This window comes from Lampris incognitus, chromosome 17, assembly GCF_029633865.1.
Source record: "Lampris incognitus isolate fLamInc1 chromosome 17, fLamInc1.hap2, whole genome shotgun sequence".
NCBI lineage: Eukaryota > Metazoa > Chordata > Actinopteri > Lampriformes > Lampridae > Lampris > Lampris incognitus.
The window spans coordinates 15082852-15109948 of NC_079227.1; the positions used below are offsets into that span (position 1 = coordinate 15082852).

Sequence of the window (27097 nt, forward strand, 5' to 3'; positions counted from 1 at the left end):
AATCACGGCCTGGACTTATTATAATTTGGGAAATATCCACTTCCAACTCATCGGCATGATACATAACCTTTCAAATGAAGTGAGGAAAGACAAATTTGAAGTCACATGGTTTTCACATGACAACAGCATCCTATTATCTCGAACAGGGACACGTGAGGGGCCTACAAAAATCTGAATGATAAAAGCATCAAGCACAAAACCCCTTACAAGCTCGGGTTTTTGGAAAGGGCAGTAAAATATGGCAGTAAAAGATATAAATTAACAATTACACAGCCATGTTAGACTACCGCACACCATCTGAAAAGAAAACCACCGCTAACTAGAAGAGGTCAATAAAATAAATTTGCAAGGTGAAAATTAAAGAGATGTGGGGGGGGGGTATCAAAAACCAGCATAAACAGCCAGTAAATCGTATAAAACATAATTGAGAACATTGGGCAACAAGTAGGATGATGGTTGTTCTGTTAAGGATAATTATTAATGTAGGAATATTCATAACTACGTGTTTTTTTTGATTACAGTAAGTTTACCTGAGTTAGATACCTGTAGATAGTGGTTTGAAACAATAAAAACACAAAATGAGTAAATGTTGAAAAGTTCTGCAGAAACAACGACCAATCTTACAATGGGACATGTCCCAGATGACGCAGTTTATCGGATGCTCGATAAATTTACTGCAACTCTTGGCTCAGTGAACCCTTTATGCATGTGTTCACTATGTTGCCAGAATTAGGAATGTGCAACATTCAATTTCAAAAACGCTTTTTTGCAAAGTTGGTTGTATTCAACAACATTGCCAAAAAGTGGAGATTAATGATTAGCCAATAACATCGAGTCTTTGTTTCAGTTAGTCTAAATTGCATAGACTAAAGTGGAACTAAAGTCTCTCAGTGCTTTATTGAGCATCAATAAACCAGCAGTTGAAGCCATGTCCCGTTCATGTGCATGGCCGCAATGCCTTCATGGATATGATTAGTGCATACAGTGTTACTGCTCAAACAGAAAAGAGACCGGCGAGCTCTTTCCCCTTCCACTCTGCTTCAACAAACAAACACACACAAACACATTCATTCTCACTCAGCAGATCATCACACTCATAGCTGAGATGGTGACAATGCAATGATTTCACTTTTCACCGCTTTGATTCCTCCCTCTCCTCCGAGGGCTGTTGAGACGAAATAGGGTTTAACCGTCCTGTGTTGTTCACAAAAGAACGGGGGGGAAAGAAAATAAAATGTGGAGAGAGGGATGAGGAAACAAGATGAGGTGAATGGAGGTAAGCAGACTGTGTAGATGGGGAGGAGACAGCATTTCAGCATTAGACAGGGGGGGTGTCTGAAAAAAGGGAAGGAGGCACGGGGAGCTGTAAGGAAGAGGAGTAAGGGGAGGAAACATTGTTCGAAAGATCTAGGAGGCTTCGTGTAGGATCTTCTCCAGCACTGAGAGCAGGCGTTTCAGGCCGTAGATGTAGCCGTGATCATGGCTATCGCTTGGGAACACGTGGGCAAAGTCAATCATCCTGACCTCCACCTCCCCCTCTCCATTCCATCCATCTATCTGCTCTTTAGTTTCGTCCCTCTTTCCTCCCTCGCTCTCCCCCTCGTCGTGCTCACTCCTTCCGTCCTCCATTTCCAGTTGTGATGGGATTCCATTTCCATTCGGCTGCTGCTGTCGCACTTTACCTGTCCGTTTCCACGCCGAGTTGTCCTCCTTGTTCGACGCGGAGACTTTGGTTTTGACGGATGGGCTTGTCGCAGCGGTTGCCGTGGCGTCATGGCTGCCATGGAGGTACCCCTTGGTGCAGTAGTGGTGATGCCTGCCCTTGCTGTGGTTGGTGTACGCGGTGGTCAGACTGCAGTTCCAGGGCGTCATCACCCGGATGTTGTTGTTGTTACACTCAGCCACGTCTGCCTCATCTTCCTGCCCCTTCCCTTCCAGCCTTAGTGCTCCCTCCTCCCCCACTCCCACCCCCGTATCTGCGTTGGCTCCCGTTGACGTTACCGGTGATGAAAGCAACGCTGTTTTTCCTGCGGGCAAGCTAATCAAGGCGGTGTTGAGAGCTGGAGAGTGGAAGGAAGGGGAGGAGGAGGAGGAAGAGGAGGAGGAAGAGGAAGAGGAGGAGGAGGAAGACGGGAGGCCTTCATAGACAAAAAGCAGGGAACTGGCATAGAAGGTGAGCTGGCACTGGGACTCAAACCAGCGTAGGATGCCCCGCACCCTGCTGATGCTGGCAGACACAGCGTCCCGACGCAGCCTGACTCCATTATGGAAGAACTTGGACAGGCCTAGAGGGAGGGAAGGAAAGGAGGAGAAACATACAGGGGAAGAGAGAGAGAAGAGGAGTTGGCAGAGGGGAGACATGGAGGTTGATGAGCATGTCAGTGTCCTCAGAAAGCGTTCAACTTCTTTTGAGTTTTTCCTACATTTTGGAGCGGACATTCAGAATGATTGAACTCAAATTTGGGTGTCAATACAAAAGGTTGAACACATGAACCATTTCATCTCTACTTTTATATATTATTTATTTATTTTTGATTCCCCCCCCCTTTTTTCTTCCCAGTTGTATCTGGCCAATTACCCCACTCTTCCGAGCCATCCTAGTCGCTGCTCCACCCCCTCTGCCGATCTGGGGAGGGCTGCAGACTACCACATGCCTCCTCCCATGCATGTGGAGTCACCAGCTGCTTCTTTTCACCTGACAGTGAGGAGTTTCGCCAGGGGAATGTAGCACATGGGAGGATCACACTATTCCCCCCAGTTCCCCCTCAAACAGGCGCCTCAACCGACCAGAGGAGGCGCTAGTGCAGTGACCAGGATGCATACCCACATCCAGCTTCCCACCAGCAGACACAGACAATTGTGTCTGTAGGGACACCCGACCAAGCCGGAGGTAACACAGGGATTCGAACCAGCGATTCCCGTGTTGGTAGGCAACAGAATAGACCGCTGTGCCACCCAGATGCCCCTATTTTTAAATATTTTGAAAATGTTTATGTACGTATGTATTAAAATGATCCACTGTCTCAAGGGTTATCATGTGTAGATTAGATCAGTTACAAAAAAAAAAACAACCCAAAAATAAACAAATCCAAATTTAATCCTTTTTTAATTGAACCCTAACACCAGAAAAAGATGTAAATCTCAAAGGGGATGAATACTTTCTGAAGGGACAGTATTCACTACAATATCAGCAAAACATGCAACAAGAGAGAACAAATATTTAGGGGTTTTGTCAACTATATGATGGTGCTTTGCTGGGTCTCATAAACATTTGACTAAAAAATGTGATTTTATCTTGAGTTGCATCACTGAACAGGTCTACCTGTTTCATATCACAGCATGGCATCTTAAGAATTACAGCCACACACGAAGATATAAAAGGTTTTTGGTTTATTGGACAGTTTATGGATTACATTTCTATATTAAATAGCGAATTGCAATTGTAATGAAGAGTACAAAGCTATCTGCTTGACGTGCAATACTTATAAATTAATATGTATATTCTGGAGGGGCAACATCACGAACACCAACAAACACACACATACCATCTTTGATGGTGTCCTTCACCAGTCCTCTTCCATAGTGCTGGTCGTACGAGTCAAAACTGTCACTGCACACCTTGTAAACCTGAAACACAATAATTGATTGCCATGAATCAACAATCATTGTGTTACTGTGTTGTTCTTCTTCCAAAGGGTTGGTTACAGCACTTACAAAAATACAGCTACTATAAAAAGGCATGGTGACTCACTACATATTTGCATATTAGATTTACTGCTGGCTTTTTTGTTGTTGACCTTATTTCAAATAAAAGAAACATCTTTGCACAGTTTATTCTATTTGTGTGTACTTAGAGCTCCCAGAGAGAGAGAGAGAGAGAGAGAGAGAGAGAGAGAGCGAGAGAGACTGAGTGGTGAGTGTAACACTGTCTCCACCTAGTGGTCAAACACCACAGCCAACTCTAAGGGGTGTGGGAATATGGAAAGAGAAAGGAAGAAAGAAAGAGAAAGAAAGCCCCTTTGACATTGTATTCTTACAGTGAATGTGTTCTCTGCATGTAACCCATCTTATTGTATAGGAGCAGCAGGCAGCTGCAGCACCCGGGGACGAACTCCAGTTCTTCTCTCCATTGCCTTGGTCAGGGACATAGACAGGCGTATTAACCCTAACATGCATGTCTTTTTGATGGTGGGGGGAACCGGAGCGCCTGAAGGAAACCCATGTAGACACGGGGAGAACATGCAAACTCCACACAGAAAGGACCTGAGACAGCCAGGGGTTCGATCCCAGGACCATCTTGTTGTGAGGCAACAGTTCTCTGTTGTCGATACTCTCCTGTCATAAGGACCATGCTTACACTAGCAATTCGTTCTCCATGGGTAAATCACTTGTTTTCTTTCCTTTATGCCCCCACACACCCCATATCCCACCCCACCCTTCTTCCTATCAGTCGTCCATCAGGAACATCATTACCACTAATGAGGTTCCTCTATCTCGCTTTCTCTAAACAAACACACAGGAGAGATAAGCACAGGAGTGCACCATGCTCGACGCTACCAAGACAGGGACACTTCAAATAACTCCGGACAAAGATGACATAACATCAAACTGCAGGCTTCAATTTGAGAGATAAATGTTTCCTCGCTCACATGCAAGCGTGAGAAGACCCTTTTGACTGCGGGCTAGGAACAGGATGGCTTGGGTCATCACTTCTTTCCTCTACTGTGAACATTCATCCTTGGAAATTTCTGCAGGTAGTTTGAGATAACTAAGATAGGGAATGAGAGAACACAAATAAGGGGCAAAGGTACGTCTCTCTGAGTGAACTCATTAAAATATCCATCCATCCATCATCCAAACCGCTTTTCCTACTTAGGGTCGCAGAGATGCTGGAGCCTATTCCAGCAGTCATTGGGCGGCAGGCGGGGAGACACCCTGGACAGGGCACCAGGCCATCACAGGGCCTACACACATACACATTCACATCTAGGGACAATTTAGTACAGCCGATTCACCAGACCTGCATGTCTTTGGACTGTGGGAGGAAACCGGAGAACACGGAAGAAACCCACGCAGACATGGGGAGAATATGCAAACTCCACACTGAGGACGACCCCCAAGGTTGGACAACTGCGGGGCTCGAACCCAGGACCTTCTTGCTGTGAGGCAACCACGCTACCCACTGTGCCGCCCTGCAGTAAACAAGCTATAAGTAAAAAAAACATTTTTAAAAAAGAAGGTGCAAGACAAATCTTCACATTGCCATTATTATACGAGCAAGGGGAGGTAATACAGTGAGTTCGGACAATCGTAAAGTATAAGCGAGCTACCAAAGTAATCATCTCACGTATTTTATTACTCCCACAACAAGATAGAGGAACCCGTCATCTGCTGCAGGCCTCCTCTATGCAGCCAAAGTCCACGAGCGAGGACCAAACGTTTTTCTTGTAAGGACTCCCATAAACTCCACACAAACCCACACGACCAAAGGTTCAACATATGTTTCATGGCAGATTTACAAAGGGTGTGGACGTTATGTCGTCAAACACCCCATCCGAAACTGTGCATTACACAGACACAGCAAACAGTGCAGGACAAACACTACTAAGACAATCCATCATCAGTTCATAATGTTTTGCACTGTATACAAAGGGTGGTAGGTAGGCCAACAGTGGAAAAATAATCCCCTGGCGGGAGATACCCCCTTCATTTATCTGACAATGCTCCATTCTTGTCTGGAAAAAAAACATTATGTAACCTTTTCTCCCCTTTGCTAACACCTAACTGAGTACTTGTCTTTCATTCCTAGGACAGCTTTTACACCTATAGTCAGGGTGCTGTGGTCCACACTGGTGACTGATTACCTGAGAAGTTGGTGAGGTAGGAATTTTATTTTTCTACAATGGGACATAAAAAAGCCAAAGCCACTTTATTTTAGGTTATAATGAAATGTGTTCTCTCCCATCCTATTGTATAGCAGCAGTGGGCAGCTGCAGCAGCCGGGGACCAACTCCAGTTCTTCTTTCCGTTGCCTTGCTCAGGGGCACAGACAGGAGTATTAACCCTAACATGCGTGTCTTTTTGATGGTGGGAGGAAACCGGAGCACCGGGAGGAAACCCACACAGACATGGGGAGAACATGCAAACTCCACACAGAATGGACCTGGGATGGCCTGGGGTTCGAACCCAGGACTTTCTTGCTGTGAGGTCACAGTGCTAACCGTATGCTTAACGGATGCTGTTAGCCGTGTCCCGCATATTAGCCAGGAGAAGTTAAGTCTTGAAAACGGCCCGTATCTGTAATGAGGGCTTTAGCCATTTTTTAATAATTCAACTAGTCAATCAGATCTTCTTTCAGACGCTGCACAGTGCTCAATTTTTTTTTCTTGATCCAAATTTTAGAGGTTGGATCACAGCAAACAACAGCTGCACTCTCCACACTTGAGTTGGCTGCTTACGATCTCACAAAAAAAATAGCTAGAGGGCTAACAAAAGCAAACTGAAAACGTCTGCTTATTTTCAACACAGTTAAGAATGACAGAAGGCGACGGGTATGACAAATGTTTCGGCCCAGAACTTTGCTGGTGTTGCGCCTGATATCAAAAGAATACAAGACTTCCAAGGCGCTGCTGGGCTGCCATTAGAAAGTCTAACAGATGCCAAGTGCATCTAGAGTTTCCATATGGATAACGCATCGATCGTTGCGGCCTTTTGAGGGATGACTTGGAGAGCCGGGTTGCACAGCTGACACCCCTCCTTAGTTACACATTATCACACGTGCCCTCTTCATCCTGGGAACAGATGTGGCATCAGTCACAGTGGCTGTCGGGGGAACCTGTGGGGATATCTAAAGCCTCTGTCTCTTGCTGCGAGGTGCCGTTTTAACACTGATGAGCAGATGCACCCAAAAAGTGCTCATCCATTGTCAGGACACTGAAGTGTTAAAACAAACAGTCATGGTAGGGTTCAATCATGCTGCTGGCTTTTCAAACTTCATGAGCGCCCATAACTGTGCACATCTGATCATCTTGGGTATACGGTGCACAATAAAACAATAATTGGAAAAGAAAAGGATGCATTCGATCTGTATAACTTGAGGGACCGCAGCAAGTGTGGTCATGATGCCTTTGGTTTGCCGCACACTAGTTTGGCTTCCAGAACTGGCAATGCGGTTTGTAAATTGCTTGTTTATGAATAGGATAGAAACCAAACTCAACTCTATAAAGAAACTCATCAAAGGGTTCCTGTGGAACAAGCGGTTTACTGTGGGGGCAATGTGAATGACGAGGTGTGAATGAGGAGAGGGGTGGCAGTGTTTCCTGTGGAGCGAGAGCCCCCCCACACACACGCATACACACAAAACCTCTTGGTAACATGCTGCAATAGACCTTTTTAAGCATACCAATTAAGCATAATGTACATTTCCATCTATTTAACTGAATTAATTCAACAATATAATCAAGCTATTTTCAACACTTTGCTCTGGGTTACTTATTTTTAGTGTTGTTGTCGAATTTCAGTCACTGCAGGTGTTGGTGTGTTATTTTTCCCCAGCTGTATTTTGCAGTAACGCACAAGTGCCACAAGATGGCATTTCTATATTACACAGTCACACCAGGAGCATCGTATGGGAACCGTGCAGCTCCCTGAATTTTCCAACACAACGCGTCCCTGCAAATGTGTCAGTGCTTCTCTTTTCCTTGGAAAATTATTATAGTCAACTTATCTTATTAAACACTGTGACGTTAACTTGTAAAACTGAACTGATTTTTTGGATTAAACGTGTGTGGTGGAGGAGGAGGAGGAGGGGTGTCAGGTAGCAGGTTGATCACGTAACATTTCGTGCTCTATGATTTTTTCCCCCCCTGTGGCAGCCCGCCACAGTAAAATGTCACCATCAGAAACATTGAAATCTACAACGTTTTGGATGAAACCTCACAGGCAGCAACCTGAATAATTAATAAATAATTTAATATGTTTTTGTCCAGTTAAGGTTAATGTGCAAATTCTGTCTCGGATGTCACTCCAAAGAAAATTAATTTTGACATTTATTTCAAAGCAAAGCTTCAGCAGAAAGACATGAAAAAGGCCAACTCTGGATAGGAACAGCACACGTGTCTCTCAATCTGTTAAAGTATAAAACGAGATTTCACAACTGAATCTGAGAGGGGCTGCTTAGGATGCGCCGTCGTGCAGTGTGCTGAAGGAGAGGTTGCCAGACCTTTCAGTCCCTATTCCTCTCTTGCCATCCCCCAAGGCAGGAAACCCCAGAGCAGGGCAGATAACGTTAATGATGATGTTGATGAAGAAAGAACGTTGTATAGGAAACTGATGGAAGTGATAGGTCGCTCTTTAATGCGCCGGTATTTCACTCTTTGCCTCTCTCTCAGATAAGAAACCATTTTTCTTGTAGTCACTGTCTCTCTCTCTATTTCCCCTGATACATCTTAATCTTCCCTTTTACTGTCCTCTTTCTCCCCGTTCGACTGCTCCTATAATCTGTGCCGTCAATCTCATTCTCTCTCTTTCTCTGTCTGTCTCTCTCAGTCACCAACTATGTATAGCTCAGTGTATCTCTCTCGCCAGTCTCCCAGTCCGTCCCTTTCTAGGAAACATTAGCGAGACAACACAATGCAACTGTGTGGTTTCAAGTTCCACAGCCTGGGAAAAGGCTGGGAGATAAACCACAATGAGTGTTATGTGCAATGGCTATGGTTATATGATTGAAAAATTGTGTGTGTGTGTGCATGTGTCACTGAAACACACACACACACACACACACACACACACACACACATACTAATATCCTGCTTTTTGCTTACCCCTACATTTCCGCCTCACATCAACTATCTCTCTCATTTTCTGGGCCACTGTTTTTATAAATGAATGGTACACCAAATTCACCTCCTCCCCCGCAGATTCCCCTGTAAGAAAAATAAACTACAGAGAAATACCAAGTCCTTCACAAACAGAACTACATTTCCCACTTACCCGCATGCCCAAGACCAGGAAGCCTATTTCCTCCATCAGCGGGTATTTTCTAATCTGCTGTTCTCTTTTCTCCTGCGAGGCGAATGGGTCATAGCTCCGCTGGCCAAGCTTGACATCCATGATGCATGGTTTGTTGAAACGACGGGTCACATCCTCCAGCTTCAGGTACAGGTCTGAATCATGGAGACAGGACGAGAGGATGATGCTTACATATTTACGAGGTATGTGGTATGCACGGGCTTCAGGGGTGTTCTGGTTCTGGGGTGTACAGTGTTCTTATGAGCACTGTGTGTGCCTGCGTTTGCATTTAAAGTGTTAACTGAGAGAGGAAAAAAAGAGAGAAAGAGGGAGAGAAAGAAAAAAGGAGGGCGCGAGAGAGAGAGAGAGAGAGACCTATGATTTTACATCACATTTAAGTTATTTACAATGCCTGGGATTCAGGTAAGGGTTTGACCGTTTGCTAAACTCACAGTTTGGTACGTCCTGGTTGCTTTGTTTCCCACAACAACATGTAAATAAATGATGACAAGCCAAGAACATAATCGACATGCTTGCTTGAGAACTATTGCTGCCATGATCGGAAGTGATACCGAGAAGTATGGGAAGAGCCGATGTACACTACCAGCATTAAAAGTATCTGTGAAAACCTGGGTTTTAGAAAAATCACTCTTTTTTTGGGGGGGTGGGGGGTCCCGGGGGGGGGGGGGCTCCCTCTCCTCCCCCCTTTTTCTCTCCAATTGTATCCAGCCAATTACCCCACTCTTCCAAGCCGTCCCGGTCGCTGCTCCACCCCCTCTGCCGATCTGGGGAGGGCTGCAGACTACCACATGCCTCCTCCCATACATGTGGAGTCGCCAGCCGCTTCTTTTCACCTGACAGTGAGGAGTTTCGCCAGGGGGACATAGTGCGTGGGAGGATCACGCTATTCCTCCCAGTTCCCCCTCCCCCCCAAACAGGCGCCCTGACCGACCAGAGGAGGCGCTAGTAGTGCAGCAACCAGGACGCATACACACATCTGGCTTCCCACCCACGGACACGGCCAATTGTGTCTGTAGGGACGCCCGACCAAGCCGGAGGTAACACGGGGATTTGAACCGGAGATCCCGGTGTTGGTAGGCAACGGAATAGACCGCTACGCTACCCGGACGCCCCTAAATCACATTATTTTTAACCATATGAACCCTTTGATGGATCTATTGCCTTTAACTCCCAGTAATCGGGGAATCAGTTCCTACGTAAGCGTACTGTAAGTAATTTAAGTACAACATAACTCACACACACAACAGCATGTTGCTATTTTAGTGGGTGATCGTAAAACCATAAGGGAGATGTTCTCACACCGCTAAAAGGATGGATTTAATCTCCAATCACCATCATGAATTTAAGTTATATTTTGTTTTGTTAACATTTGGACTTGACTGAAGTTTTAACGCACTCACTCCATTACGGCCCCAAAGGTTGGCGTCTAATGTTTCTGTGAGTTTACCGCATGTTCTGCAAAGGGCTGTGGCCGCACTACGTGTAAGGTTACCCGCCGTAAACACACATCGCTTTGTTTTTCACGGACAGCAGTGAGTACGTGAGCGGAGACATTGTGTGGGCACGATCTACGTTTGCTTTCACATTTAGCCACAGACAAGGTCCAAACTAAAACCATCCATATCGCCAGAAGTGCACACGTACACCTTACGTGTGTATTCTCACATACACACACACACACACACACACACCCTCTGCAAGTCCGCAATCCATTACAGGCATACCGTGTTGCGTAAACCGAGGCCCCGTACCAAACAACAGGAGAAACAAGTGATCCTGTTAAATGCCAAACACGTTTTGGGTCAAAGGAGAGGCCTTGTGGTCCAACAAAGGCACGCACACACAGGCACGCACACACTTTGTGTTCTGTTACCGTTGGGGCTATCGGGAGAAGACCACGCCCCATAATATTTGGGCAGATGATTCTGAAGCTCCAATAGGCATGAGTCATAGCAGTCTTCTGCATACACCTAAAAACACACACACACACATACACAAACACACACACACACACACACACACACACACACGTTATAGTACCTTCACAGCATTGCTGCATGCATGCATACCAACTTATTGTAGCCTGGAAATCAAACAGTGAAAAATAGTGCCCTGTAGGTGCACGTAAGTCACTTTGTGTCACCTGACCTCCGTGAATGTGAGAGAGGCGCACTTGTCTGTGTTCGCATCTGTATCTGTATCTATCCAGACATACTATGTATGTGGCTGTGCACTTTAAGTATCTGCGTCTTTTTTTCTTTTCCTGGACACCCCCCCCCCCCCGCCTTTCTCCGCAATTGCACTTGGCCAATTACGCTACTCTTCCGAGCCATGCCGGTCGTTGCTCCACCCCCTCTGCCGATCCGGGGAGGGCTGCAGACTACCACATGCCTCCTCTGATACATGTGGAGTCGCCAGCCGCTTCTTTTCACCTGACAGTGAGGAGTTTCACCAGGGGGCTGTAGTGCGTGGGAGGATCACGCTATTCCCCCCAGTTCCCCCTCTCCCCCGAACAGGTGCCCCGACCGACCAGAGGAGGCACTAGTGCAGTGACCAGGACACATACCCACATCTGGCTTCCCACCCGCAGACATGGCCAATTGTGTCTGTAGGGACGTCTGACCAAGCCGGAGGTAACAAAGGGATTCGAACCGGCGATCCCCGTGTTGGTAGGCAACGGAATAGACCGCCACGCTACCCGGAAAGTCCCAAGTACCTGCGTTTTTGTGTGTCACAACAAGCTTTGTGTAAATGTGTGCATGTATGTGAGCTGTGTGCGTGAGGGGACGTGGAACGTCCCCTCACGCACACATGGCTTCAAAATGGGACCATTTGGTTGCATTTTGTGGCTCTTTTTACAGAAAAGCAACTCGCTTTTTGGATTAGTCACATTTTGCCTGTGGTAAAAATCTATCCAGGTCTCCCAAAATGGATTTCAGAATTTTCCTTCAATAGCATTTTTTTTTATCTGAAAACTATTATAAAACAGGCAAAACAGGCATGTGCCCATATGTGTGTTTGTGTGTGTGTGTGTGTGTGTGTGTGTGTGTGTGTTACCATGCTGTAAAACTGCATCTCTCGTGGACCTCTGGGTGGAGGCTGAAGCTGTTTCAGAACCGTTCCATCTGGGTGCTGTAAAATACCTGAGACATACACAAAACGTGAAAATAAGTAGTGCTTTCCACAAAATCAAACATTACGATCTCCTGGAAGTTATAAGGTGTAACCAGGACACGCACCGTGCACACAGAACTTAAAATTACATCAAAAAAAAAAACAGTAATTATAAAGATGCACAATGTTCCTATATTTTTGCTGATTCGGGGAATTTTTGTATCACTTTTTTTGACTTTTTCAAATCGGGCTGACTTTTTCCAGGTTCCTGAAATAATTATTAGTCCAACACTTCATCAAGTGTTGCACACAAGGACAAACACACACACAGGAACAACAGATAAGAATAAGAACACAGGATGCCACACATTTTACAATACGAGATTAAGCCAGTACAGTACAGAATGTGTGTGTGTGTGTGTGGGTACATGCACTCAAGTGCACATAGAGGTGCTCTTATATGACTTATAAACACAAACACACATGACAGCGCTGATAAGCGCCACAGCTTGAATATTTGAAAAATCCCAGCCTTGTTTTCAATCGTCCATTCTCCTCAGGAATTCAAGGAAAAAAAGGTCTTGCAGTTTATCAACACAGCTGCTGAGTTTTCAGGTGTGAGATCACACACTGCACTCTGTTTAAACTTCTGATACTGACTCCACTTAACCGACTGCTTAACATAAAGCCAAAAAGCTGTCATTTATCAAGTGTATTAACACACACACACACGCACACACACACTTTACCCACATAAGCAATAAAATCCAGAGGGATGAGGACAGAGCAGACGAGGGAGAGAATGAGGGGGGGGGGCATTTATTGATAATTTGACATTGAGACAGCATGAAAAAAAGAGTGTCAGAGAGTGAATAGGAGAAAGGAGGGAGAGAGAGACAGCGAGAGAGAGGGGGGGGAGAAACAAGAGAGTGAGAGGGGAGAGAAAGAAGACAGAGAGAAGAGAGAAAGAAGACAGAGAGAGCGACGAGAGAGAAAGGAGAGAGAAGAGAGAAAGAAGACAGTGAGACAGAGAGAGGAGAAAGAAGAGAGAGAGAGGACTGGTAGAGAATGAATGGGAGAAAGAAGAGAGCGCGACAGAGAGAGAGAGAGAAAGGAAAGAACAGAGCGAGAGAGAGAGAGAAGAGAGTGGCACAAGGGACTTTGCCCTTTACCTTGGTGTGAACTCGATTTTTACTAGCTGTCAGTTAGAAACTTGCCTCCGGCTTCATTCTTCCACTTTGAGAGACCTAAACACAGTTGGTATGCACGGCCTGGTTGCTCCACTTCTGTTTAGTATCCCCCAATGGCCGTTTTATTTGTGGTCTTACGGCGTGTGCAAGCTCTCTCGATAATTTGGTTGCAGAAATGATCATTATCATTGGTTAAAGGAGGAGCGTGCAAACAGGTTACCGGATCCAAACACAATTCTATTGCTGCACCATTGCCAGAAGTGCTGAGCATACCACAACGTTCAACTGCTTTCCATGTCAACGTTATTCAACAGCAGCCATCCTTTCTGAACTAAAGAGCATTATATCATGTTACCCCGGGAAGGGGATTTCTGCTTAAGCTAATTCTACTGAATTAAGTGGTCTTATGTTATGATCACAATTTTCATTATGACTGTAATGTGCTCTAGCCACGGATGTGTTGCAACTGAAAGACAGAGAGATAAGACCATTTGTGAAATTTTAAGATTTACCACCTGTTGCGGCCTACAGAGCAAACGTCATAATCGTGCAATATGTAGCTTGTCGCAACATGCAGGCGGACATTTTCTGATGCAGCATCAGTGCTCTGGAGCAACTCGGGAGTTTCTTCCCCGCCTGTCCGTCTTGCATCAGTAACTGTAATTACAATATCCCCAAGCATCGCATATACACCATCTGTGTTGCTGCAGGTGGGGGTGTGAGAGGCGTCACGTAACTAACTGTGGTGGCTTTGTCCTCATACTTCATACTCATACTTACACCTCATACTTGAGTACCCCACAATCCCTTGTCAACTGCCTCCACCAAATTAAAATCCGGATGCCATCAAATCTACTCAAGCGAAATAGCAATAAGACTGAGATCATGGTTGTGGCTCCCAAGGCGCTGCTCCAGAAGGTTGGAGATCTTCTCCTCAATATGGATGGCTGCTCCATCTGCCCATACCCAGAAGTCCGGAGCCTTGGTGTCATTCTGGACTCCACCCCCTCATTCCAGTCACACATCAAATCCGCCACCAAATCTGCTTTCTTTTGCCTCAAAAACATCTCCAGACTCCGACCATTACTCTCAGACAGATGGCAGAGACCCTCATCCATGCCTTCATCGCCTACCATCTGGATTATTGCAATGGAGTCCTGTCTGGGGTACCTAGCAAAGCCCTAGACTGGCTTCAGTATGTGCAGAATTCAGCTGCCAGGGTGCTCACCCGCACCAAGCCCTGGCAACACATCACTCCCACCCTTGTCCACCTTCACTGGCTCCCGGTCAAATTCCGCATGACTTATAAAATCCTCCTCTCACCTATAAATCCCTCCATGCTCTTACCCCCGAGTACCTATCAGACCTCCTCAACCCCTATATTTCGTCCCGGAAACTGCTGTCTGCAGACACGGGCTTGCTTTCCATCCCCCACACCAGCCTGTGGACTTCTGGGGATAGAGCCTTTAGTGTGGCAGCCCCCACCCTTTGGAGCTCTATTCCATCTAATCTATGTTGCTTCCAGTCACCATTACAGCGGGCATATTCAAAAGCTACATGCATAGCGGTGAAGAGATGGATTTGCATGGAAAGGAAAATAAAATTCAGGCATCCATTCATGGAAAACACATTTACCTACGCAGTATGGAGGAGTGAGCTTTCCAAATGTAAACAAGTATCATTGGTCAAGCTGGCAAAACGCTGCAAACCGGAAAATGAACAATATATCCAAAAATACATCGACAATATATCCAAAAAGATCAGAGGGCGCAGATGCTAAAACGTCAGAAGCTATTCAAACAGTATGGCTGTCAGTTCACAAGGTGATGGAGGAATCACGATATGAGCAAAACAACACAGCGATCGATGTAGTTCAACCCTGAACTGCTTACAAGGAAGGAAACAAAAGAGAAAAATCAATCTCTTTTGGGGGGAGGGGGGATGGTTTTAAGGAGCGCACCCACACAAAGAGACTTGAACTTAAAAGAAACACTCTCTCCATCATTTGGAGAGATGGAGTCGTAGCTGGCTGACAGTGAATATCTCGGGGCATCCAGGAGCGTGGCGGTCTATTCCGTTGCCTACCAACACAGGGATCGTCGGTTCAAATCCCCGCATTACCTCTGGCTTGGTCGGGCATCCCTACAGACACAATTGGCCGTGTCTGCGGGTGGGGAGCCGGATGTGGGTTTGCATCCTGGTTGCTGCTCTAGCGCCTCCTCTGGTTGCCGGGGCACCTGTTCGGGGGGGGGGGGGGTAACTGGCGGGAATAGTGTGATCCTCCCACGTGCTACGTCCCCCTGGTGAAACTCCTCACTGTCAGGTGAAAAGAAGCGGCTGGCGACTCCACGTGTATCGGAGGAGGCATGTGGTAGTCTGCGGCCCTCCCCGGATCGGCAGAGGGGGTGGAGCAGCGACCGGGACTGCTTGGAAGAGTGGGGTAATTGGCCCGATGCAATTGGGGAGGAAAAGGAAAAAAAAGGGGAGGGGGGGGAGTAATGTCTGATGTCTTCTACGTCTTCTGGTAATATTCCTAGTAAAAAGCAAGATGGTTTCCAAGTGCAGTTCTATATCTGAACATTTTTTTTAATTTCACTTTGTATTTTTTGAAACTATTCCGGTAACTTTGGACAGTCCCAATGTGTGTGTGTGTGTGGGGGGGGGCGTCTCCTACCAGACCACAGCCCCTGCAGCACTGATCCAAGGTGCTGCCGGATTTTGACATGACAAGAAACATCCCGTCTAAACTTTCCATTCAAAATCATTCCAAACAGGGCTATTTGTTAACTTTATGTCCCTCTCTGTGTGATTATTCCCAGTTTTTATCTGAAATTATGGCATTCATCTCCGATTCCCATTTTCCCTTGATATCCAAACTGTTATCCGCTAGTTCTTCTCGTAACAGCTTATATATGTGCGATATAATCTTCTTTTCAATAGTCTCTTTAATTTTTAACACAAATAAATGTTCTATATTGAACGGTGAACTAAATGGTTTGTCCCACTCTTTGTGTTTGTGTAATGTCTCAGCTGTAGGTATCTGTAGGTCATGGGCCGGGAGGTTGTGTTTATACTGAAGCTGTTCTCCCTCAAGTAACGGGCCCGACATGATTAAACCTGTTTCTTCTCAGTTTGTGATCCCTGCTTCTCATTTGGATGGAGGAAAGTCAATGCTATGTGCAATCTCCATTGCTCTGGATACTGACATGGGGAGTCTGAACCTCTTTCTCATATTTGACCGTACTTTTAAATTGGCTTTTACCCCACTGATTGCTAATTTTATTTCCTCTCTAGGTATCTTGAGTCATGTGTCTAAGGGCATATTTGGAAAATTACTCTGCTCCATCTAGGAAACCAGCTACCGAAACCCGGTATTAAACAGGCACCTGTGCTAAATTATTGAAGACCGTAGTATTGATAAGTTCCGACGTTAACGGTTCTGCTAGAGGTACTGGAGAAATTAAGAAAATAAGTGTCCTATTTATTTAGGCTGCATAATCGTTATCTTGCACCTTTTATCTCACCAGCTTGATTCCTAATTTGCAATAAGATTAAGACATTTGTTTATGATGCATTTTCACTATTCCCAATCCAGAAGAGAGATCTCTCTCTCTCAGAGCCTGTCATATGTATGAGCCGAGGGGTGGGGCCAGCTCTTGCTCTCTCTCTCTCTCACTCTCTCTCTATGACGTGCACACACACACACACACACACACACACACACCACACACACACACACACACACACAAAGAGAGCCTGCTCTTAGAGACAACGGCTGAGAGAACTAAATGGTCAAAAGTCTGGTTATACTTCACTAGAGTCGATGCTGACAATGCTCGTTGCCACAAGTGCAACAAGTGTTTTGCATGTAAGGGTGGAAACATCACCATCATCGGCGGTCACTCAGGGTCGAGTATGACTGTCCTTCTAGGTCCTGCGCATGACAGCTTTAAGCGTGGGAACACATCATCATCGGCGATCACTCGGGGTCGAGTATAACTGTCCTCCTTCTAGGTCCAGCTTTTGACGTGGAGTGGCTGATGCACCACCAGCCACCACATGGTTCTTGGCAGGGGGTGGCCAGAATCCAATGGCATGGAGAACCAAGATGACTGGGGACCACCCTCTGTTGCAGCCTTCATCCGCCTTCACTGCCGTTGTGACCCGGAGACATCGTCCTCCAGTTCTGCCGTTGAGGTCTTTGTTGGATCGCACTTAATCTGGAACCTCCCCCTTGACCTATCCGCCTTGGGTGACTCTACCAGGAGCCAAGCTCCAGGCAGCATAGCTCTAGGGATCATTGGTACATGAAAACTTCTTCACCACGACAAGGTGGTGATTCAGGAGAAGGGCGGAAACACAAGCAATCTTTCGAAACATCCACCGAAAGTGCATCAAATACAGGTGGAGAAATGCACAGTTTTCGACTGCCTAGCTCATAGCTCATCTCTCGTTGTCCCATCCACCTCAGGTATGTTATGTATGCTAGTAGCATAGAGCCCACATGGAGTTGACTAAATTATACAAACATAGGTTAATGATTACAAGTAACGCTCTGTCCAGACATGAGAAAATAAATTAATGTTATTTCTGTTCTTGATTTGTTTTGTTTTTCTCACTTAAAGAAATAACCAAAAGAACCGATAAGAGTACCGTTAAAAGTACCAGATCGATAAGCGGTATCGGTAACAGTAGTAGTATCGTTGAAATCTTAACAATACTCATCCTCAGTCCCATCCCAACCCATATGGTATCTTTATCTTGAGGTATCCATGCAGACATTGATCCGAGCTGGGCTGCCCAGTAACATTTTTCCAGGTTAGGTAAATCTAGCCCCCCACACACACACATTTTATTTTGAGGATAGAAATCTTTTAAATTCAATTCTGGGTCTTTGTTGTTAATTATCTGAAATGTAGAAATGGGGACCGCTGAGGGTAGAGACTGGTACATAAAGAGCAGCCTTGGCAGTATGTGCTCAGTGGTATTGTTTCCACTCGCCCTGTTCGGGATAAGGGGAGGACTCCCCATCTTGAAAGGTCAGTTTTTATTTCTGCAATTGTAATTCTGTTACTAACGAGGTCGCCTAATTATTAATAACAGTCAATATACACCTTGTGCGGACCGAATTGGGCAATTGAATGCGGTTAATAAAATTCACTTTTTTACCCAATAGTTCATTCATTTTCTCGTTGGACTTGTTGTTCCAGGTCTAAAAACGTTCTGATTAGATGGCTGAAATACCTGAAATAAGAGGCGAGTGTAATTAACTACCTGACACGATAGAAATCCAGCAGTGCTGTGGGTCCTGACTGAGAACCACCGAGCCAGTAGGAAAGATGCTATGGAAAATGTCCCTGGGCTCCGAGTCCCTCCAGAACCCGGACTACAGCTAATAGAAAGTTCAGACACTCTTTTAATGACATGTCAGTTAAACTGGATGTTTTTTTCCACCTTTAGTTGTTCATTGAACCTCATGATGATGGGACTCTGACTCAGCCAGCCGAGGACATTCACCTTCCTGCTCCCCTGCGATTTCACCGCATCGCTTCAGCTGTGTGCAAGTGGATCGTTGTCATGCTGAAAGACAAACTTCCTTTCCAGTTCCAGCTTTCTTGCGGCGGGCAGCAGATTTTCCTCAAGAATTTGTCTGAATTTTGATCTATTCTTCTTTTTTTTCTTTCCTTTTGTGAGCTTATTAGTGCCCCAGGCCCCGCTGATGAGAAACACCCCCGTAACAGGATGCTGCCATCACCGTGATTCACAGCGTTCTTTGGGTGAGGTGCTCTACTCGGGCTTCTGTCGACATGACGTTTGGTATCTGGGACGAAATGTTCGAATTGGGCTTTGTCAGGCCACAACACATTTTGCAACGTGACTTCACAATCTGTGGATTGTTTTTAATCTTTGTTTGCATGTGTATTTTATGAGTTTGTGTTGATTAGCATATGACGAACTTAACACTGGCTTCCTCCTGCACACTGATACAGTGGATATTACAGTCACGTGCACACACACAGTCACCGGTCTTTGCCTTAGAGGCCTGCGAGTTACCACTGATGTCTTGATAGCCTTTTTTCTGATGAGTCTCCACCTCGATTTAGTCAATCAGCCCCCCCCCCTTTTTTTAACTTCCCCCCTTTTTCTCCCCAACTGTATCCGGCCAATTACCCCACTCTTCCGAGCCGTCCCGGTCACTGCTCCCCCCCTCTGCCGATCCGGGGAGGGCTGCAGACTACCACATGCCTCCTCCGACACATGTGGAGTTGCCAGCCACTTCTTTTCACCTGACAGTGAGGAGTTTCACCAGGGGGACGTACCCCCCCCGAACAGGCGCAGAGGAGGCACTAGTGCAGCGACCAGGACACATACCCACATCCGGCTTCCCACCTGCAGACACGGCCAATTGTATCTGCAGGGACACCCGACCAAGCCGGAGGCAACACGGGGATTTGAACCAGCGATCCCCATGTTGGCAGGCAACGGAATAGACCACTACGCCACCCAGACGCCCGGTCAGTCGGTTTTTTAGCATCGCCTGATCCGGGCGAGATCCTGCTGGTGTCGCAGGCCTCCCATGTCTTCAGCTAATTTACACTCGTTACCTATGTGAAACATTGGTTAAATTGAACCGCTGTTACAGGGAGATTCAGAATACATTTGATCTCACTTGACAAAGGTTTTTTTTTTTAATCTTTGCTTTGGGAAATAATTTCTAAAAAGAGAGTATATACATGCATTACTGTTGAAAGAGCATGTCTCTTTTTAATGCACTGAAGATGATGACTTAACACTGACGAAGAGGGTTGATGTTGTTCTATCCCTTTTACCTCAGACTCTACCAGAGAAGTAGCAGGCCGGTTGTGTCTCTGTCAGTAAGCTTTGTCTGTTCTGACACACAGTTGTAAATTTTCGCAGTGCATTCACTTGCTTGGGAGGAAAACAGCAGCAAACCAACCGTCCAGCCATCCAGCCAGTTATCAGAACTGTCAACCAACTAGTTGCAGGTTTTTAGCAAGTCAGCAGCGAGTGACCCGGTTAGACAGCCAGATATTACTGATCAATCTGCCAATCAGCCCGGCAGTCAGCCAGCCACCTAACGAGTCAGTAAGTCAACAGGAAGTACACATCAGCATTTTGCAATGCACGCACTAACGCTTCAACATATGCAATGTATCTTGCAAAACCTCCTACAGACTACCAACCCTAAGCCTTATGGGGAATGAATATGTTAAAACATATCATAACCGGCATCTACGGTATCTAAAACATACTTTCTTTACTGACGAGCTGATCTCAAGTCACAGCAAACACAGGCCAAAGCTGAAGTGCAGCTCAGAGCACCAAGCGCACAGACGCAGGGTTTTTGTTAAGTCACAATGACTTGACTAGGCTAATCCCCAGCCCTGTACATGAGAGGAAAAGATGTGACGAATGGCCAGAATGCATTCCCTTATGAGCTCGGCTCCGATGTGAAACGCACAGATACATGTGTGAGCTAGGCGCCGGGAAAGAGTACAGTGACATGAAACTGCCCCAACCCCAGCATTACTGGCTGTTTTTTACCATTATTGTGACAAAAGCAGCAACAACAACAACAACAACAACAACAAATTGTTAAATCCTCCAAATCCAGATCTTGTTCATGTCTGACTGAGCTTGCAACCCGAGGATTTTCCTGTCACTTTTTGTTCAGAAACTGGTGAAAACCCACGTTATAATGTCCGCATTTGATCCACCTCCTGCACAGTCTATTGACTCAATTTTTCCATACATTTGCTTAACAACATCATAAGCAGTTGCAAATAGGGCATAAGACAGACACCCACACGAACTGCCCAGAAACTGTGCAGAAATATTACCCGACTGCTTCCAAATGTGCTACACCGGGTTTTAGAAAGTGATGTGTGCCATGCAGCTGCAGACACCCTGAAATGTGCGTTACTCCCAAGTAATTTTGGCTGTGACCATGACAAAACCTTCACTTGGGAAGGCATGTGTGGCGAGAGGAGTTGAGTTGCAACGCTGGCCGGCAGGCGGACAGCCAGAAACGGTCTGACTGGTCAACAAGGTGCACCTGCGCCCAATTACTCTCTATAGAAGCTGCAGAGAGAGGAGCCTGTGAATGGAGCAGGACACTAGGACTGTGTGTGCACAAAAGCTGGACAAGGCCGCGTCTTGGGACTGATGCTTACAGCCCTGAAAATGGACCGTTTATATGTAAACTGTAGCATTATGGGAACGCTGCCCTGAGTGCACATGAGTTATTACTCATGTCAGAAACAGAATCAAATTTATTGGCCAAGTGTGCTTATGCATACAAGGAATTTGACTCCGGTTTACAGCGGCTTGCATATATCACACACACACACACACACACACACACACACACACACACACACACACACACACACACACACACACACACACACACAAAAAGAAAGAACTGGAAAAATAAACGGGATATTGGAGGTAAGTATGTATGCACAACAGGTACGTCACTATACTGAGTTTTGTTCTGGTTGAATAATTAATAACTTATGCAAATATTATATTGCTTATATATACAACTTGTAACTTATGCTTATATATATTATACACTTGTATTATCTTATATTTTATCTATTGTGTTATATAATTATATACAATATTACACACTTATGTTATAATTACAATAATAACAGTAATAATTTGTAACCAGTATACAGCAGTCGTATATGTACAATATGTGTTGTTTAGCTTGTTAAGCCACTGTTTTATACAAATACACATATGTTGTTGCCTTTGAAAACTACACAGCTAACCAGAAAGCTCCTTGGTCGTAGCTAAATTATTTATGTTTTTCCATCAAACGATCCACACAAATGTACCTGCTAAATAAGCAATGGCCATACATTAAGTTTAAAGCTGAAATCTGTTATTTCCCTGATCCGTCCCTCCCTCTGGCAGGGAGAACTACAAACAAGGTGTAGCGGCCACAGTCGCTTGTGTGTCGTTAGCTGCGCAGTAAACAGTTCCCACCCTTGTAAAAACGGCGTCCCCGGGCCAAACTATACGGAACATTGTTCTGCTGTAATATGGATTGCAGAACTGGTAAATTGCCCATTCAACAAAAAGCGTCACCACGTTATCATCATGGTTCAGTCCTTTTTCCTGCTTGAGTGGGAACGTGTTTGCCGCTGCACCAGTGTTCGTCCTACCCAGCCAAAAAAATTTTAACAGCCGTATAACTATTCATTGATGGAGAAAAAGCCCAGATTTCCGCTTTTGAGTTTTCGTTCCTCAATGCAGAATTCAAATTAAAATTAAGTATCACCGTGGGAACCCGGTTTATTAGGTACTGCTGTCATGTGGGAGCCCAGTAGTTAAAAGCTGGCTGGCCCTTTAGGGTCCACACTGTAGCCCCCCTGGGAGAGGAGAAAAGTGGGGGGGGGGTGCAAAAGAGCGTCATTACAAAACAGTGGCTTTACAAGCTGAACAGGATTCCAACACTTGTTCAGCAACATCTATCAGCAATAGCAGCGTGTAGCAGGAAACAGATTCCACAGATGGGTCTCAATACCATCGCTGCTATTTTAACCCCCCCCCCCGTTAGCTTAAACCTGCTCAGCTCATTCAAGGCTTTTTCTCTGCCTTGTCTAATAAGTGAATGGGAGCGCCTCAAAATACTGACATGGGAAATATACTGTTGAACTGCCTTGCATACAGCACCGTTAATTATATGTGAAGTTCCTGCTTAGTTTTGCAGTAAATAGCTGAGAAAGAGGAGGCGCATGCAAAACAAGCCGTGACTGCATACAAACCCAATTACCAGTGCACGCTATGGTGCGGAGCAAGGGTGATAAAACGGTAATGTAATTACTTATCGCTCCTGAATAAAACCATGAAATCGTCACTTGAGAAAAGCAGATATAGGCCTTCAATATTTTGCACATCTTTATGACAAATGACGCACCAACATTATGTCATGTGGTTAGCAAGAAGCTACCCATTATGTAAAATTACCTTGCACAATTGAGAGCTACACCCTAACCGAAGCAGCAGGCCTTACCGGTTTGGATGCGAAAATGTAGGCAGACGAGCAAGGAAAATGTAAAACGGCGTCTCTGCCAACAAAATTTCAAGTGGCAGCAGAAAGAACGATGCCCCAAGGGTCGAGGCCTTAGCTCATATGAGGAGCGGTGAAAGGTTGCTCAGCTTGACGGAAACACTTCGACTACTCAGGAGTCACACAGAAATGTTTGTCTTTAACTGTTGTCAAAAAATGTGCGGCAGCGAAGACAGGAAACACTGTTCCATCTGAACCCCTTTTCGTTATTTGAAAACAGTTGCATTCAATGTCTGGGACAGGAAAAATAATAACAACTGCCATCTCCGACACATGCATCCAACCAGATCAGTGAAGCTGTCAGTGCAGTGAGCGATTGTACCCACTTGCAAAACAAGTTTCAAGTATATGCGTCACATATGACAGCAAGTTTACACTTATTCTCATACTGGAATGCATGTTTTGCTACAGGCATTTCAAGCATACTTGAAACTTTGATTTGCATGTGGGTACAATCGCTCACTGCACTGACAAGCTCACTGATTCTGGTTGGTTGCATATGCATGTGTTGGAGATGGCGGTGGTTTTTGTTTCTGTCACCGTGTCCTATGCTGAAAAAAAGCCACAAGGACACACCACATTATAAAATATATTGCGCAAATACTTAAAAAAAATGTGAGAACTATTTGAAGAATTCAAAGAATCTGAATTTGATGAATTGGACGGCACAGTGGCCCAGTGGTTAGCACTGCCGCCTCACAGCAAGAAGGTCCTGGGTTCGAACCCCGGGGTTGTCCAACCTTGGGGGTCATCCTAGGTCATCCTCTGTGTGGCATTTGCATGTTCTCCCTGTGTCTGCGGTGGGTTTTCTCCGGGTGCTCCGGTTTCCCCCACCATCAAAAAGACATACATGTTAGGGTTAATACTCCTGTCTGTGCCCCTGACTGAGGCATGGCAAGACCAACTGGAGTTGGTCCCCAGGCGCTGCACGACGGCTGCCCACTGCTCCTCGCTACACAGCTAGGATGAGTTAAATGCAGAGAAGAATTTCCCCATGGGGTTTAAAAGTCAAAAATGTTTTTAAAAAAAATCATTTTTATTACTACAACGGCCCTTCAACATGGTCGAAATTACATTTAAAACGATGTCTTCCTCCAATCCAAAAGTTGAGCTGCAATGTGACCTAAAGAGGACCTTGTCTTCGTTATGTCTGCTTTGTACACGGCACGGAGACACTCGGGCAAAAGAAAACTTGTCTCTAATAAAGAGACGTGGGGAGTTGGAGTTCCACTTTTGGAGTTCCTGCTTTCTAACTTTAATCTTATTCCTGTTTCTTTTCCATCTCTCTGGCCTCACATACCTCGAAAACCATCGTCTCAAAAGTAGATAGAGGCGCCAGACAGTTTATTAAAAGGATGCTCCTTACTTATTGACAAAGAGGACTACGGGTCCCAGGTGGCTATGAGTGGTGGACCACACATTGATTATTTAGAAATGTAGTTTTTTGGGCCTCACGTCATCATGGCTTAGGTCTATATGCCAGTATCTTTTACATGCACTGCAGAAACATGAATAAAATGCGATAATTAGATACGGAAGCCTTTGCCAAAATGAGTTTTGTGGAGGGACAGGTTTGACCCGCTGGCTGTAGGCCCGCAAAAAGATCCCGAAAGCATCTGGAGACTAAACTAATCTTTCGCTGTACATGTACAGCTGGAGCGAGGACAAACTTGAAGTGTCCCAGCTCCACAATACAGTTCTGTCTGTATCTGTAAAGTAACTGATTGACCAGGCGGCTGAGCGCGATGACTCATCCAGCTAAAATCCAACTGGACCTGAAAGCAGTTCATGATTTATGGGAGACAATCAATTCCACGGCTCAGCAGAACAGTGAGGTTTTTGATAAGGTCAGATCTCATGAGCGTACAACGTACCAGTAGAGCCATTCCAAATGACAGGAGACACGGTCCCTTCCCCTCCCCCTGCATCATCAGGCGAAAAACACATAAAGCACGGCAGATTTCCTCCCGATGATCGCTTTTGACTTGAAAAGGTGGCGAAGTGACCGTGTCTCTCTCGTTATTTGCAGTAACTCAGCTCTTACATGGCGTGAAGACCGCTGTCCCTCCTGGTGTACGTGCCCAGGGTTTGCGTACGTGGGTAGGAAGAAATGTCGGATGGGGAAAATTATCTGATGTTTCTGAAAACTGCTTTCAAAACTCGTAGACAGGGAAGGTTAAATTCAACGAGGGAGACAAAACCGGCAAACGAAGTCACATACAAGTTAATCACAATTTCATGAACCATTATTTTCATGTGGTTTATTGGGTTGGGGTTTCCTTTTCCATCTTAATGTGGCCTTTCTTAACTTTGTGTCTTATCTTATCCATTCTCTCATCTATTTACCATTGTTGCACCTGGAGATTTGCTTGAAATAAAAAGTATTACACACAAAATGTGTTATTATCGTTATCATAAATTGAGAAAGCATGAGATTAGAGAGACTTTAAGGACGGTGAGATCTCTGGAGAACTCGGTCTTGTTTTACTCACCCACTTTATCCACCCCGTACTTGTGACCCGCCACCTGGTGCGACAGCGGCACGCAGCCGTTCAGGTGCGCCGGGGGTTGGGCCTCCGGGGGCGGCTGGCCGCTCTTCTCTTTGGCCGGGGGGCCGCCGGAGAGTCGCGGGGTCAGGTTGACCCCCACGGCGGCCGGGCTCGGGGTCAATTCCAGTCTGCCCAGGGCCAGAGAAGGCTCCATGATCACTTGGTGCTGGGCGGTCGACATTCGTTACAAACGAGACAAAAAGCGGTCTGTCGTCCGACAAAACAAAAGTGAATCTACAAAGGGATGCGGCTTCATAGATTCACACATTGACATTACGTAAGTGAACGCGGACCCGCACAAATCGGGAAACTGTTGTGACGCGGGGTTGGGGCGCCTTCATGGAAATGGTCCAAAGCCGCCGCCGCCGCCGACCGAGCCCAGCTTTCCTGTGGTCCTCTACATGAAACGGTGAAGCGGGGCCCCCAAAGCAACGCTGATTCAATGATTTTCATATCTTTCTATGGCTGCATAAATATCCCGGCCACATCCCACGTCCTCCTCCCGCACACAGACGTAAACACTCCTCTCTCTCTACCCCCCCCCGACCTCTCTCTCTCTCTCTCTCTCTCTCTCTCTCTCTCCTCCCGTCTCTCACTGTTGTGTGTTTCGATAATGATGATGATGGTGGTGGCGGTGGAGGTGGTGATGATGACGCGGAAGCGATATCCAGCAGTCAGTCAGCAGTCACGGCAGCCGCGGGGAGGCAAAGTGGGGGCTTATCCTCGAAATCTGCAGAAATTGAAAAGAAACTGTTCGACTCAGCCTCCGCATGCGATCTCGATGGCCATGCGTGATGAGGAAATACGCCTGGCCGTGTTGCTCTCTCCCATTACACACGTCCGAACGGGCAGGCGTGCGTGACATCACATCTGACGTGCAGCTGAACCTCTAACGGCATTCAAAACATAATTTCAAAAAAGAGCACCAAATTATTCCTTATCGGTTCAAACTCATTATGTCGGAAGACGTCTGGATGGTGCGCTCCTGTGCGATATGTATTTAGGTCAGTGTGGGCGGCGGGCGACGTAACGAGAAACTACACCGATGTTAAGTTCGTGGGAATGATGCTGCCGATTTCCGGACGCAGATTTCAAAATAAAACCTG

The 27097-nt window shown here is 45.9% G+C and overlaps 1 protein-coding gene across 1 annotated transcript; it reads right to left on the bottom strand.

Moving 5' to 3' along the window:
* Positions 1–1319: 1319 nt before the first annotated feature.
* Positions 1320–26192, bottom strand: ipmkb (inositol polyphosphate multikinase b). Its single transcript, XM_056297679.1, has 6 exons — positions 25935–26192; positions 12088–12173; positions 10904–11000; positions 8992–9164; positions 3546–3627; positions 1320–2285 (listed from the first exon to the last, which is right to left on the bottom strand). Exons 1-6 carry the CDS (start codon positions 26170–26172, stop codon positions 1408–1410), a joined length of 1554 nt encoding a protein of 517 aa, XP_056153654.1. The 5' UTR covers positions 26173–26192; the 3' UTR covers positions 1320–1407.
* Between the last annotated feature and the right edge of the window lie 905 nt (positions 26193–27097).

Bases quoted from the DNA above. Each gene is read 5' to 3' on its own strand.
- ipmkb (XM_056297679.1), bottom strand. From the start codon at position 26,172: ATGTCGACCGCCCAGCACCAAGTGATCATGGAGCCTTCTCTGGCCCTG. The intron at 12,174-25,934 runs GTGAGTAAAACA...TGTATGTCTCAG, and splicing joins GTACGGGGTGGATAAAGTGG to GTATTTTACAGCACCCAGAT. The intron at 3,628-8,991 runs GTAAGTGGGAAA...ATTGTGTTTCAG, and splicing joins TCCTGGTCTTGGGCATGCGG to GTTTACAAGGTGTGCAGTGA.